The sequence below is a fragment of the Copidosoma floridanum genome, unplaced genomic scaffold, assembly GCF_036245765.1.
Source record: "Copidosoma floridanum isolate Cflo_tuat_1 unplaced genomic scaffold, Cflo_Japanese_pri ptg000030l, whole genome shotgun sequence".
NCBI classification, from domain to species: Eukaryota; Metazoa; Arthropoda; class Insecta; order Hymenoptera; family Encyrtidae; genus Copidosoma; species Copidosoma floridanum.
The window spans coordinates 5,774,290-5,788,228 of NW_028321907.1; the positions used below are offsets into that span (position 1 = coordinate 5,774,290).

The 13,939-nt window shown below is 36.8% G+C and overlaps 1 protein-coding gene across 1 annotated transcript; it reads left to right on the plus strand.

Annotated features, from left to right (window-relative positions):
- The first annotated feature begins 9,927 nt into the window (after positions 1-9,927).
- DCP1 (decapping mRNA 1) lies at positions 9,928-13,932 on the plus strand. The gene is made up of 5 exons (XM_014358493.2): positions 9,928-10,117; positions 10,288-11,087; positions 11,554-12,192; positions 12,272-12,599; positions 12,691-13,932. The coding sequence occupies exons 2-5, from the start codon at positions 10,879-10,881 to the stop codon at positions 12,940-12,942; spliced, it is 1,428 nt and encodes a 475-aa protein (XP_014213979.2). The 5' UTR covers positions 9,928-10,117; positions 10,288-10,878; the 3' UTR covers positions 12,943-13,932.
- The last annotated feature ends 7 nt before the right edge of the window (positions 13,933-13,939 follow it).

Here is a 13,939-nt window from a genome sequence, read left to right on the forward strand (position 1 = left end):
AAAAAAATAAAAAATGGTGCACGAATGGTGTGCTACCTGCTACGTGCGACATTCTCTGACGGACGGTCTGAAAACTCGATATACAGTACTCAGTCAGTCTGTCAAGTAAATATATTACATAATATGGAAATATTATTGTCTCTTAATATCTATGCTATATATTTTTTCAGCATCTAATGTAATTTATATAATTAGATAAAGCGGTAATTGTCAAATGTAAATTTTAACGTAAGGTGGAGGCGAATTTTGAAAGCTCCAGAGTCTTGTCTTAAAAAAAACATACGTCTTCAATGTTTGACGAATTGACATTAGTTTGAACAATATCAGAGTAATAACCGCCATCATTTATACCTGTACTTATACGTAACGTCTCTCAACTTCAAAATTTGAAATAAACAAAGTGGAGAAAGATAAAATTGATAAGACCTGCAAGAAAAGCTCCAAGTCATTAATAGTGTACAACATAATTATATCGTTTTTCAAAATCATAAAATATTTTTTTACAGTAAAGATGAAATGTTAAGGAAATATTTGAGAATAAAGCAAGTCATGGGTATAGGTTGCATGTACTGTTGTACAACGTAAAATACGTGAGATGATGATTATAGGTATTATTTAGTGAGATTAAAGTTATATGGAATACCTATAGCTATGTGCATGACTGAATACTTTTACACCTATAATCAAAAGGTTTTATAGGGATCGCGTAATTTCATGTTCCAGTGTAAGTTGAATTTTTATTGCGGTGATGTCGTTAGAGGTCAAAATTGAAACAACGATCAACTCAACGATCGATGTATTTATTACATGAGGGAGTATACGTCACATGCATATGCATAGGTAGGTACAACAATATTCAGCACTCGCCGGTTTTTTTGGATTTATAATATTTCATATACCTCTTGCACAGCGTGTCTGATAGTGTACAAATACGGTTTTTGTTGTGTAGATCAAGTTTTTCATAATGTGTATAATTTCAACAAATGAATACAAATAAAATTTACACGCTTAGGTGATTTTGATGACGAATGCGATACGATTTAATGTGTAATGCACATAATCGTATGTTTGTTAACAGTAGATTTTTTATTATTTTTGTTCTGGTAAAAAATATAGCAATCATGCAATAAGTGCAAAAGTTTGGTTTGATTGCATAAGCTTATTGGCTGTTCACTTATTATTATGATACAATGTAATTATTTATCATTTATCTTTTCGTTATTACCTTATATAATACGATGTTTGGCTTCATTCCTTTATTTATTTGAAGAAACTTTATGTAATTTTATTATTGTATAAATAATACATTAATGACCCACTGGCTAAAGAATTGCTGCTTTTTTATTTCTTAATTACTTGTAATTGCACAATAGAAAAAAGTAAAGTGCTGACTGTCCTCATCATGTAAGCTGTTAATGCAATTGATATGTCCACCATGGTAGTCCAGTAGTCTCACGTATTTTTAAAAGTATTTGCTGAGCAACCTCGACAATTTTCGACTTTGAAAAAGTTCTGGTAAATTCTGGACAATTGTCCTATTGAAGGTTTTCTGCAATTCGGTGGGCATCAAGTTTCACTTGACTACTTTCTCTTTTGGAAATAAAAATACAATGGAGCTGATACAAGTAAGTTTTTTTGCAAAGCATATTTAGAAAATCCCAGACCAGAATACCGGTTTTTTTTTTGTAATTGTATTATATTAGAAGAAAAGTTAACAAACGACAAAATTTGTTTCATAAATTTATTAACGATTTTTTGATTCATTTTTTCAATTAAAACAATTGTTTAATAAACTGTTCTTTCAACTGAGAGTACAGCATTGTTTACAAAAGAACAAAATGCCGCTATCAAAGTTACAACTGAAGCAGACGACAGTGTAGTAAACTAGCTCATATATATATGTATTTGCTTATATAAAATGCATTAATTATAAGCGCGCTATTGATAGTATCGATACACTTGTACCTATATCAATACCTATATACATATACAATAAATTACATGATAGATGATAGGTCTCAGTACTTATGGCCTAGCGACTTGAACTTAGCACGACTTTCGGACGACTCTTATCTGCTCGTCGCCTCGTCGGCTACATAAATATGTTAACTTTTTTCATCTAAGTACCTATACTCACGATACCCTACGCTCACTTCCTGTAAAACTCACTTATATATATATAAGGCTAGTGTCCACCGCGGAGGGTCTTTGGAGCCGATCTACTAGACCCTATACGCTCACTTTCTAAAAATTCACTAGTTACACTCACTAGGCTAGTGTCCACAGCGGAGGGTCTATTGGAGCCGATCTACTAGACCCTATACAATCACTTTCTAAAAATTCACTATAGTTACACTCACTAGGCTAGTGTCCACAGCGGAGGGTCTATTGGAGCCGATCTACTAGACCCTATACGCTCACTTTCTAAAAATTCACTAGTTACACTCACTAGGCTAGTGTCCACAGCGGAGGGTCTATTGGAGCCGATCTGCTATACCCTATACGCTCACTTTCTAAAAATTCACTAGTTACACTCACTATATAGGCTAGTGTCCACAGCGGAGGTCGAGGTGGAGGTCTATTGAAGCCGCTCCAATAGACCCTGGGTGTATTCCGCAAATGCTGCCAGCAGTTAAGTTACGTAGGTCGTGGTAACGCCGCATGGTCGGGCAGCGCTAGCGTCAACCTGTACTAACTGTCGGTGGGTTCCGCATGTCAACAAACTTTGATATTTTTTACTATTTTCTCTCCCATGCCATCTGATATTTCGGAGTTTGTTGACATGCGGAACCCACCGACAGTTAGTACAGGTTGACGCTAGCGCCACCCGACCATGCGGCGTTACCACGACCTACGTAACTTAACTGCTGGCAGCATTTGCGGAATACACCCATAGTCCGCAGGCTAAGTATACGTCCTTAACCGCCTTTTTCACTAACGTTTAGAATAATGATTGAGACAATCAATGATTGTATCATGAGTTTTTGTATAAAGTTCAATTTATACAAATAAGTTGGTAAATATAGGCACACATGATTAATATTTAAACATTTTAAGCTGTATAAATATATAACATAGATTCCAAATATGCATTATTACCGCTGGAATATGCTAACAAAACCAAATATCCGTCTTTCTCACCCAGCAAAATAATAGGTATCTGTATAATCCTGTATCAATTTATTGCACACATGCGAAATGTTCAATGACAGTAAACAATGACATAATTTCAAACTTTACTTTTAACTCTTCATTTCACACGTAATTTTACAATGCAATTGATAAATTATTATTCATACAAAAGTATTAATATTCTTATAGGAGGTCGATTTTCAGGCAAAAGATTATTTGTAAACTTGCCGTAAACAGCACAGCCAATGTCAACTTTTTATTTTCTATCTACACAACTAGTTGCGGCTGGTTTTAGCGTTTCAGATTTCTAAACTAAAAAGTGGCCCTAAAATTCTGAAGGAAAGCTTTAGATATTTTAGGCCCTAGAGCCATGTTGTCAATTATAAACCAGCCGCAACTTATTTGACAGATACAAAATGAAAATTCAACATTTTCTGTGCTGTTTGCGGCAAGTTTACAATTTATTTCTATTACTCGAAAGTATACATACATAGGAGGTTAATATTCGTATAAAACATACACTGCAAACTTGCCGCAAGTAGCACAAACATCGTTAATTATTTATTTTGTATCTATTTCAAGAGTTGCGGCTGGTTTATAAGTGACTAAATGGCTCTAGGGCTAAGCTGCCTAAAGCTCTCCATCAGAATTTCAGAAGCAATTTTTGGCCAAAAAAATCACGACCGCTAGATGGCGCTGATCCAAATGATTATTACTATACTTATACTAGAGCCATTTAATTATTTATAAACCAGCCGCAACTAATTTGATAATTACAAAATAAAAAGTTAAAGATAATTGTGCTACTTGCGGCAAGTTTGCAGTGTATGTTTTACACCAATATCGACCTCCCTTATATTTACACTTTCGGGTAATAGATAAATTGTAAACTTGCCGCAAACAGCACAAACATCGTTAATTATTTATTTTGTATTTATCAAATTAGTTGCGGCTGGTTTATAAGTGATTGAACGGCTCTAGGGCCAAGCTGCCTAAAGCTCTCCATCAGAATTTCAGAAGCAATTTTTGGCCAAAAAAATCACTACCGCTAGATGGCGCTGATCCAAATGATTATTACTATACTTATACTAGAGCCATTTAATTATTTATAAACCAGCCGCAACTAACTTGATAAATACAAAATAAAAAGTTAAAGATAATTGTGCTACTTGCGGCAAGTTTGCAGTGTATGTTTTACACCAATATCGACCTCCCTTATATTTACACTTTCGGGTAATAGATAAATTGTAAACTTGCCGCAAACAGCACAAACATCGTTAATTATTTATTTTGTATTTATCAAATCAGTTGCGGCTGGTTTATAAATAATTAAATGGCTCTAGTATAAGTATAGTAATAATCATTTGGATCAGCGCCATCTAGCGGTAGTGATTTTTTTGGCCAAAAATTGCTTCTGAAATTCTGATGGAGAGCTTTAGGCAGCTTGGCCCTAGAGCCGTTCAATCACTTATAAACCAGCCGCAACTAATTTGATAAATACAAAATAAATAATTAACGATGTTTGTGCTGTTTGCGGCAAGTTTACAATTTATCTATTACCCGAAAGTGTAAATATAAGGGAGGTCGATATTGGTGTAAAACATACACTGCAAACTTGCCGCAAGTAGCACAATTATCTTTAACTTTTAATTTTGTATTTATCAAATTAGTTGCGGCTGGTTTATAAATAATTAAATGGCTCTAGTATAAGTATAGTAAAAATCATTTGGATCAGCGCCATCTAGCGGTCGTGATTTTTTTGGCCAAAAATTGCTTCTGAAATTCTGAAGGAGAGCTTTAGGCAGCTTAGCCCTAGAGCCATTTAGTCACTTATAAACCAGCCGCAACTAATTTGACAGATACAAAATGAAAATTCAACATTTTCTGTGCTGTTTGCGGCAAGTTTATAATTTATCTATTACTCGAAAGTATAAATATATAGGAGGTCAATATTCGTATAAAACATACACTGCAAACTTGCCGCAAGTAGCACAAACATCGTTAATTATTTATTTTGTATCTATTTCAAGAGTTGCGGCTGGTTTATAAGTGACTAAATGGCTCTAGGGCTAAGCTGCCTAAAGCTCTCCTTCAGAATTTCAGAAGCAATTTTTGGCCAAAAAAATCACGACCGCTAGATGGCGCTGATCCAAATGATTTTTACTATACTTATACTAGAGCCATTTAATTATTTATAAACCAGCCGCAACTAACTTGATAAATACAAAATAAAAAGTTAAAGATAATTGTGCTACTTGCGGCAAGTTTGCAGTGTATGTTTTACACCAATATCGACCTCCCTTATATTTACACTTTCGGGTAATAGATAAATTGTAAACTTGCCGCAAACAGCACAAACATCGTTAATTATTTATTTTGTATTTATCAAATCAGTTGCGGCTGGTTTATAAATAATTAAATGGCTCTAGTATAAGTATAGTAATAATCATTTGGATCAGCGCCATCTAGCGGTAGTGATTTTTTTGGCCAAAAATTGCTTCTGAAATTCTGATGGAGAGCTTTAGGCAGCTTGGCCCTAGAGCCGTTCAATCACTTATAAACCAGCCGCAACTAATTTGATAAATACAAAATAAAAAGTTAAAGATAATTGTGCTACTTGCGGCAAGTTTGCAGTGTATGTTTTACACCAATATCGACCTCCCTTATATTTACACTTTCGGGTAATAGATAAATTGTAAACTTGCCGCAAACAGCACAAACATCGTTAATTATTTATTTTGTATTTATCAAATTAGTTGCGGCTGGTTTATAAGTGACTAAATGGCTCTAGGGCTAAGCTGCCTAAAGCTCTCCTTCAGAATTTCAGAAGCAATTTTTGGCCAAAAAAATCACGACCGCTAGATGGCGCTGATCCAAATGATTTTTACTATACTTATACTAGAGCCATTTAATTATTTATAAACCAGCCGCAACTAACTTGATAAATACAAAATAAAAAGTTAAAGATAATTGTGCTACTTGCGGCAAGTTTGCAGTGTATGTTTTACACCAATATCGACCTCCCTTATATTTACACTTTCGGGTAATAGATAAATTGTAAACTTGCCGCAAACAGCACAAACATCGTTAATTATTTATTTTGTATTTATCAAATCAGTTGCGGCTGGTTTATAAATAATTAAATGGCTCTAGTATAAGTATAGTAATAATCATTTGGATCAGCGCCATCTAGCGGTAGTGATTTTTTTGGCCAAAAATTGCTTCTGAAATTCTGATGGAGAGCTTTAGGCAGCTTGGCCCTAGAGCCGTTCAATCACTTATAAACCAGCCGCAACTAATTTGATAAATACAAAATAAATAATTAACGATGTTTGTGCTGTTTGCGGCAAGTTTACAATTTATCTATTACCCGAAAGTGTAAATATAAGGGAGGTCGATATTGGTGTAAAACATACACTGCAAACTTGCCGCAAGTAGCACAATTATCTTTAACTTTTAATTTTGTATTTATCAAATTAGTTGCGGCTGGTTTATAAATAATTAAATGGCTCTAGTATAAGTGTAGTAAAAATCATTTGGATCAGCGCCATCTAGCGGTCGTGATTTTTTTGGCCAAAAATTGCTTCTGAAATTCTGAAGGAGAGCTTTAGGCAGCTTAGCCCTAGAGCCATTTAGTCACTTATAAACCAGCCGCAACTAATTTGACAGATACAAAATGAAAATTCAACATTTTCTGTGCTGTTTGCGGCAAGTTTATAATTTATCTATTACTCGAAAGTATAAATATATAGGAGGTCAATATTCGTATAAAACATACACTGCAAACTTGCCGCAAGTAGCACAAACATCGTTAATTATTTATTTTGTATCTATTTCAAGAGTTGCGGCTGGTTTATAAGTGACTAAATGGCTCTAGGGCTAAGCTGCCTAAAGCTCTCCTTCAGAATTTCAGAAGCAATTTTTGGCCAAAAAAATCACGACCGCTAGATGGCGCTGATCCAAATGATTTTTACTATACTTATACTAGAGCCATTTAATTATTTATAAACCAGCCGCAACTAACTTGATAAATACAAAATAAAAAGTTAAAGATAATTGTGCTACTTGCGGCAAGTTTGCAGTGTATGTTTTACACCAATATCGACCTCCCTTATATTTACACTTTCGGGTAATAGATAAATTGTAAACTTGCCGCAAACAGCACAAACATCGTTAATTATTTATTTTGTATTTATCAAATTAGTTGCGGCTGGTTTATAAGTGATTGAACGGCTCTAGGGCCAAGCTGCCTAAAGCTCTCCATCAGAATTTCAGAAGCAATTTTTGGCCAAAAAAATCACTACCGCTAGATGGCGCTGATCCAAATGATTATTACTATACTTATACTAGAGCCATTTAATTATTTATAAACCAGCCGCAACTAACTTGATAAATACAAAATAAAAAGTTAAAGATAATTGTGCTACTTGCGGCAAGTTTGCAGTGTATGTTTTACACCAATATCGACCTCCCTTATATTTACACTTTCGGGTAATAGATAAATTGTAAACTTGCCGCAAACAGCACAAACATCGTTAATTATTTATTTTGTATTTATCAAATCAGTTGCGGCTGGTTTATAAATAATTAAATGGCTCTAGTATAAGTATAGTAATAATCATTTGGATCAGCGCCATCTAGCGGTAGTGATTTTTTTGGCCAAAAATTGCTTCTGAAATTCTGATGGAGAGCTTTAGGCAGCTTGGCCCTAGAGCCGTTCAATCACTTATAAACCAGCCGCAACTAATTTGATAAATACAAAATAAATAATTAACGATGTTTGTGCTGTTTGCGGCAAGTTTACAATTTATCTATTACCCGAAAGTGTAAATATAAGGGAGGTCGATATTGGTGTAAAACATACACTGCAAACTTGCCGCAAGTAGCACAATTATCTTTAACTTTTTATTTTGTAATTATCAAATTAGTTGCGGCTGGTTTATAAATAATTAAATGGCTCTAGTATAAGTATAGTAATAATCATTTGGATCAGCGCCATCTAGCGGTCGTGATTTTTTTGGCCAAAAATTGCTTCTGAAATTCTGATGGAGAGCTTTAGGCAGCTTAGCCCTAGAGCCATTTAGTCACTTATAAACCAGCCGCAACTCTTGAAATAGATACAAAATAAATAATTAACGATGTTTGTGCTACTTGCGGCAAGTTTGCAGTGTATGTTTTATACGAATATTAACCTCCTATGTATGTATACTTTCGAGTAATAGAAATAAATTGTAAACTTGCCGCAAACAGCACAGAAAATGTTGAATTTTCATTTTGTATCTGTCAAATAAGTTGCGGCTGGTTTATAATTGACAACATGGCTCTATGGCCTAAAATATCTAAAGCTTTCCTTCAGAATTTTAGGGCCACTTTTTAGTTTAGAAATCTGAAACGCTAAAACCAGCCGCAACTAGTTGTGTAGATAGAAAATAAAAAGTTGACATTGGCTGTGCTGTTTACGGCAAGTTTACAAATAATCTTTTGCCTGAAAATCGACCTCCTATAAGAATATTAATACTTTTGTATGAATAATAATTTATCAATTGCATTGTAAAATTACGTGTGAAATGAAGAGTTAAAAGTAAAGTTTGAAATTATGTCATTGTTTACTGTCATTGAACATTTCGCATGTGTGCAATAAATTGATACAGGATTATACAGATACCTATTATTTTGCTGGGTGAGAAAGACGGATATTTGGTTTTGTTAGCATATTCCAGCGGTAATAATGCATATTTGGAATCTATGTTATATATTTATACAGCTTAAAATGTTTAAATATTAATCATGTGTGCCTATATTTACCAACTTATTTGTATAAATTGAACTTTATACAAAAACTCATGATACAATCATTGATTGTCTCAATCATTATTCTAAACGTTAGTGAAAAAGGCGGTTAAGGACGTATACTTAGCCTGCGGACTATGGGTGTATTCCGCAAATGCTGCCAGCAGTTAAGTTACGTAGGTCGTGGTAACGCCGCATGGTCGGGTAGCGCTAGCGTCAACCTGTACTAACTGTCGGTGGGTTCCGCATGTCAACAAACTCCGAAATATCAGATGGCATGGGAGAGAAAATAGTAAAAAATATCAAAGTTTGTTGACATGCGGAACCCACCGACAGTTAGTACAGGTTGACGCTAGCGCTGCCCGACCATGCGGCGTTACCACGACCTACGTAACTTAACTGCTGGCAGCATTTGCGGAATACACCCAGGGTCTATTGGAGCGGCTTCAATAGACCTCCGCCTCGACCTCCGCTGTGGACACTAGCCTATATAGTGAGTTTAACTAGTGAATTTTTAGGAAGTGAGCGTAGGGTCTAGTAGATCGGCTCCAATAGACCCTCCGCTGTGGACACTAGCCTAGTGAGTGTAACTAGTGAATTTTTAGAAAGTGAGCGTATAGGGTCTAGCAGATCGGCTCCAATAGACCCTCCGCTGTGGACACTAGCCTAGTGAGTGTAACTAGTGAATTTTTAGAAAGTGAGCGTATAGGGTCTAGCAGATCGGCTCCAATAGACCCTCCGCTGTGGACACTAGCCTAGTGAGTGTAACTAGTGAATTTTTAGAAAGTGAGCGTATAGGGTCTAGTAGATCGGCTCCAATAGACCCTCTGCTGTGGACACTAGCATGTAATAAGTTTTCTTAGTGAATTTTTAGAATGTGAGCGTAGGTCTAGCGGAGCCGCTTCAATAGACCCCCTATGACACTATAGCTTAGGAAGTTTCACTAGTGAATTTCTTTGAAAGAATTATGGTGTGTTGTTACGTTGTTGGTTGTTAGTTAGACTAAGTTTGAAATCAGCCTCGCTAGATAACGCTGATCATGTGGTAGCTGGATAATAAATAATAAAATACTAAAAATTTTATTAAATATAAAACACATCTCAAATCATCTATTTATTAAAGAACCATTAACTGAACGAATCCAAGTGTCCGTTCTCAGAGATTTGTAACAAGTTATTGTAGTGTTTAAGAGAAGGTGGCGTAAAAAATCACCTTTTTTCTCTCTTCCTTACGATGATGAAAAATACGTCCGCTTCTAGAATGTATAGTCAAAAAATTTCTTTGGGAACTTTACGATTAGCCTTGAAACTCTTTCTCACGATAAAAATAATCAATATGTTTATTACATGTATACATATGTTTCAGACTTTAGAGGGTGAGCTGAGGGAGTTTAGTAATTTACCGCGTTTTTGGGCTCCTTGGTGTCCTTGGGCATCTTCCAATGGGAATGGATTTTGCGAAAGAAAAGGACAGCGCTAATGGCGTCACAGTTTTCAGTATGGCGTTGTTGTTCGTGCTTGAAGGGAGCTAAAGCAAACATCTGCAGCTGCAGCAGCTCTTGTGTTGTGAGGGTCACTTTTATCTTGTCTCGCAGAGCAGCGTTAGCTTCGCTGAAAACTCGGTAGAATAAGCACACCCTCGTGCACCATCACCAAAGAGAGTGACGGAGAGAATCGTCAAGATAATCTCTCCCTACGGGTGTTCTCTAGGAGACGAAAAAAACCGTGGACGGGATCTGGTGCGCGTGTGTGTAGTGTGCGAGTGTGTGCGCGAAGAGCGCAAACAACAGCCAGCACGACGACGAGACCTTCGGCACCGAGGAGCTGCTGTAGGCCGCCTCAGGGTCGCCCTGCTGGCACGCGGTCGGTCTCGAGGAGAAACAGCAGCGGCGTCAGTAACCACGAGAACGGAAGGAACAACTGCTACGACAATAGCAGCAACAACAGCAACAAGAAAATGACGGATCCCTCGGAATTGCGCATGAATGTTGCCGCGCTCAAGCGCGTCGATCCCTATGCCAAGGACATCCTCGAGACCGCGACCCACGTCGCCCTGTACTTATTTATCAGTGAAGCCAACGAATGGGAAAAGACCGAGATCGAAGGCGCTCTTTTTATCTACTCGCGCATTGGCGAGCCCTACAACAGCTTTCTCATCATGAATAGGTTAGTGGCGTCATATTTTTTTTTAAGTTGGATTGTACTGAACAAATTTGGAAAGTTCCTTGAATAAGTACTGCACTTCTAAATATTGTTCCCGCGATTCGTATCATACGGTAAAAAGTAGAGAGGTACACACATAAGTAATTATGCTCTGCCGTCTACACACAAAACGTGCGCAGAAACGAGAGAAATGATGGAGGAAGCGGGTTATTTTTTGAAACAGCATGTATGCGTGTGTAGATGTTTTGCTTGTTTCTGGTTTGTTTACGCGTAGATGAGTATGGTATACAAACGAGAGTCGTTCGTTTATAGAATCGATATTCGTGAGAGATTCAGTTTTTAGTTAAAATTAAGAGGCGTTATAATTTCTCTTGGTATGATTGCCTGATCTTGAATGTGAAATTCCATAATCATTTTAAACCTAAGATGTTGGTCATGGAATAACCAGGTGATATGTGTTTTGTTTCAGATTAAGCACTAACAACCAAGTAGAGCCAGTGACTGAAGCTCTAGAAGTGCAGTGTCAAGAGCCCTTTTTGCTGTACAAAAATGGAAAGGGCATCATTTATGGTATTTGGTTTTACGACAAGGACGAGTGTATAAGAGTAGCAAGCATGCTGACAAAACTTGCCAAGGAGTCGTTCCAAGATACTCCGAACAAATCGACGCCAAAGAACAAAAAGCAGTCGCAAGGTGTACAGAAAAAGTCCAATGTTGATATATTTAGTATGCTGAGTAAGGCCCAGGAAGATTTTAACTCCAACAAATGTAACAACGTCATCAAAGGGTCGAAAGTTATGGAGCCCAAGTCACCCATGAGTAATGCTATTAGTGAACTGTCTGGAGTACTATCCTCTACGGCTCCCGATGTCACGTCAAAGAGCGTTATGGACTTCTTTGCTAAGGCTAAGGTCAGCAACACAGGACAATACAATTCTGGTGAGCATCAGGATTCACCGAATGCTGTTAACGAAGGAAAGCCACTGTTGGCACGTTTGATGTCTCATCCGGCAGCACACACGGTCGAGCACATTGAAAAACAACAGAGATCAACTACCCCTCAGCCAACTCCTTCTCAATCAGGAATGATACCCGTAAATAATCAAAGGTAGTTAATCTTTTGAATATTATTTTATGTTAAGTTTCAAATTAAAGTTAGAGTTCTGAAAATTTTTTTTATGTTGCAGCTGTGAAAATTCAATACTATCGAAATTACAAAAGTGTAAAATGCCAACAAAAAATTCAAATACAGTGGGACATCTTTATAACCAAGAATACAGTGGACTGAATTTATCAACGTGCAGTGGTGCTATGAACCGTTCGGAAATCTCCACTATTCCTGCTGAGGAATCAAATTCATCTGGTTTCCTTAGGATACAATCTCCCGTAGCTACTCCGAGCAAAATGAACAATCAACACAAAAACTCAACGAATCTCGAAAATGCGTTTGACAAGCTGTTTAGGGCAGGGAGTCCAGTTACAGCAGCAGAAAATGTTTATCAGCATAATTCAACGGTAATAAGTCAATGAATTATCTATGAAAAAACTAATTTCAACAAATTGGATGGGATAAATTTACTAACAAACAATTACTCTTCTCTTGTAGGCCTGTGATGACTTGTACGCGCCGCTTACACCGAAATCTTCGACCGCAGGCAACGACACGGCACCCGCATTGATCCCACCAGGTATGTTTGCAGCACCAAGCCCGGCCGCAGACCTTCTCAATCGACCTATTGAGCCCCTCACCAGGAATCAGTTACTTCAAGCCTTCAGTTACCTGTTACGCACCGATCCCGAATTTGTCAACAAGCTACACGAAGCGTATGTCAAATCCTTCAGTGAAATACTTTCCTAGATGTGCACGAAAGCATCAACGAGAGAGCGCCGCGACGAGCCATTTATTTAATTTTTTTTTTTTTTATCATTAACGTTGTCTTGTTTGTTGTCCATGTAAGAGGAAGTCGGATGAAATGAACTGGCAAAAAACTCTGAGACAAGAGTTTTAAATGCGTGAGCATGTCTTGTATGCGAAACATACGTAGCATTCTTGTTGATGCTCCCCTCGTGATTTTACGCTTGTGACTTTTTATTTTGTCTGTGTGTGTTACACGTACGAACTCACCGTTTGTTCGTTGCTGGTGACGAAATATATTGTAAATGCAGACTCTAAAGCATGTTGACTGAAAAATGAAGCACGCTCTCGCTGATCTACTGTTTTTTCGTTGAGCGAAGTTTAACGTAAATGTTATTCCTATCGAACTAAACTTGAATTGTGATGTATCTATCGTCCCGACTTTTTAAAAGCGTCCTCGTAACTCGACAAATGAAGAAAGCCGAGCGTACTCAAAGCAGTATTTTTTTATCACAATGTATGAGACAGAACGAATGAGTTGACGGGACGCTTAAATTTACTTCAAAGAAAACGCATGAAGGGATGGTCAGCACGAGGACTGTTTCGGCAGATAGAGCGTGATATCCTGTTTGTCTTGGTAGAAGAACGTGATAAAAAATTTTACTAAAAAAAACCTCTGATGCCAAAAGTAAGGAAGATTTGTAAAAATAATGAAACAAAAAAATTGAAAAACTTTTTTACTGCGATGCTTCAGAGATTGACGCTGTACTTACTCCGTAGTACGACAAGAACGATTCATTTTATGAAGTATGGTGCGCACCAGCTCTTTAACGAAAAAAAAATGGAAAACGTTCTCTGGTTGCGTACAGATGTGTTTATGTTTGAAATTAAAAGAAAAAAAAAGAAACGATTATCAACAGTAACAAAAAAAAAATTGAAGATTAAAATGTGGCAAGAGAAACAAATAAAAAAGATTACCAGATTTTGCAAAAATTGTTTC

Excerpts from the sequence above, each read along its gene's own strand:
- DCP1 (XM_014358493.2), top strand. The coding sequence starts at position 10,879 with ATGACGGATCCCTCGGAATTGCGCATGAATGTTGCCGCGCTCAAGCGC. Across the intron at positions 11,088-11,553 it reads AGCTTTCTCATCATGAATAG|ATTAAGCACTAACAACCAAG; the intron begins GTTAGTGGCGTC and ends GTTTTGTTTCAG. Across the intron at positions 12,600-12,690 it reads TTTATCAGCATAATTCAACG|GCCTGTGATGACTTGTACGC; the intron begins GTAATAAGTCAA and ends CTTCTCTTGTAG.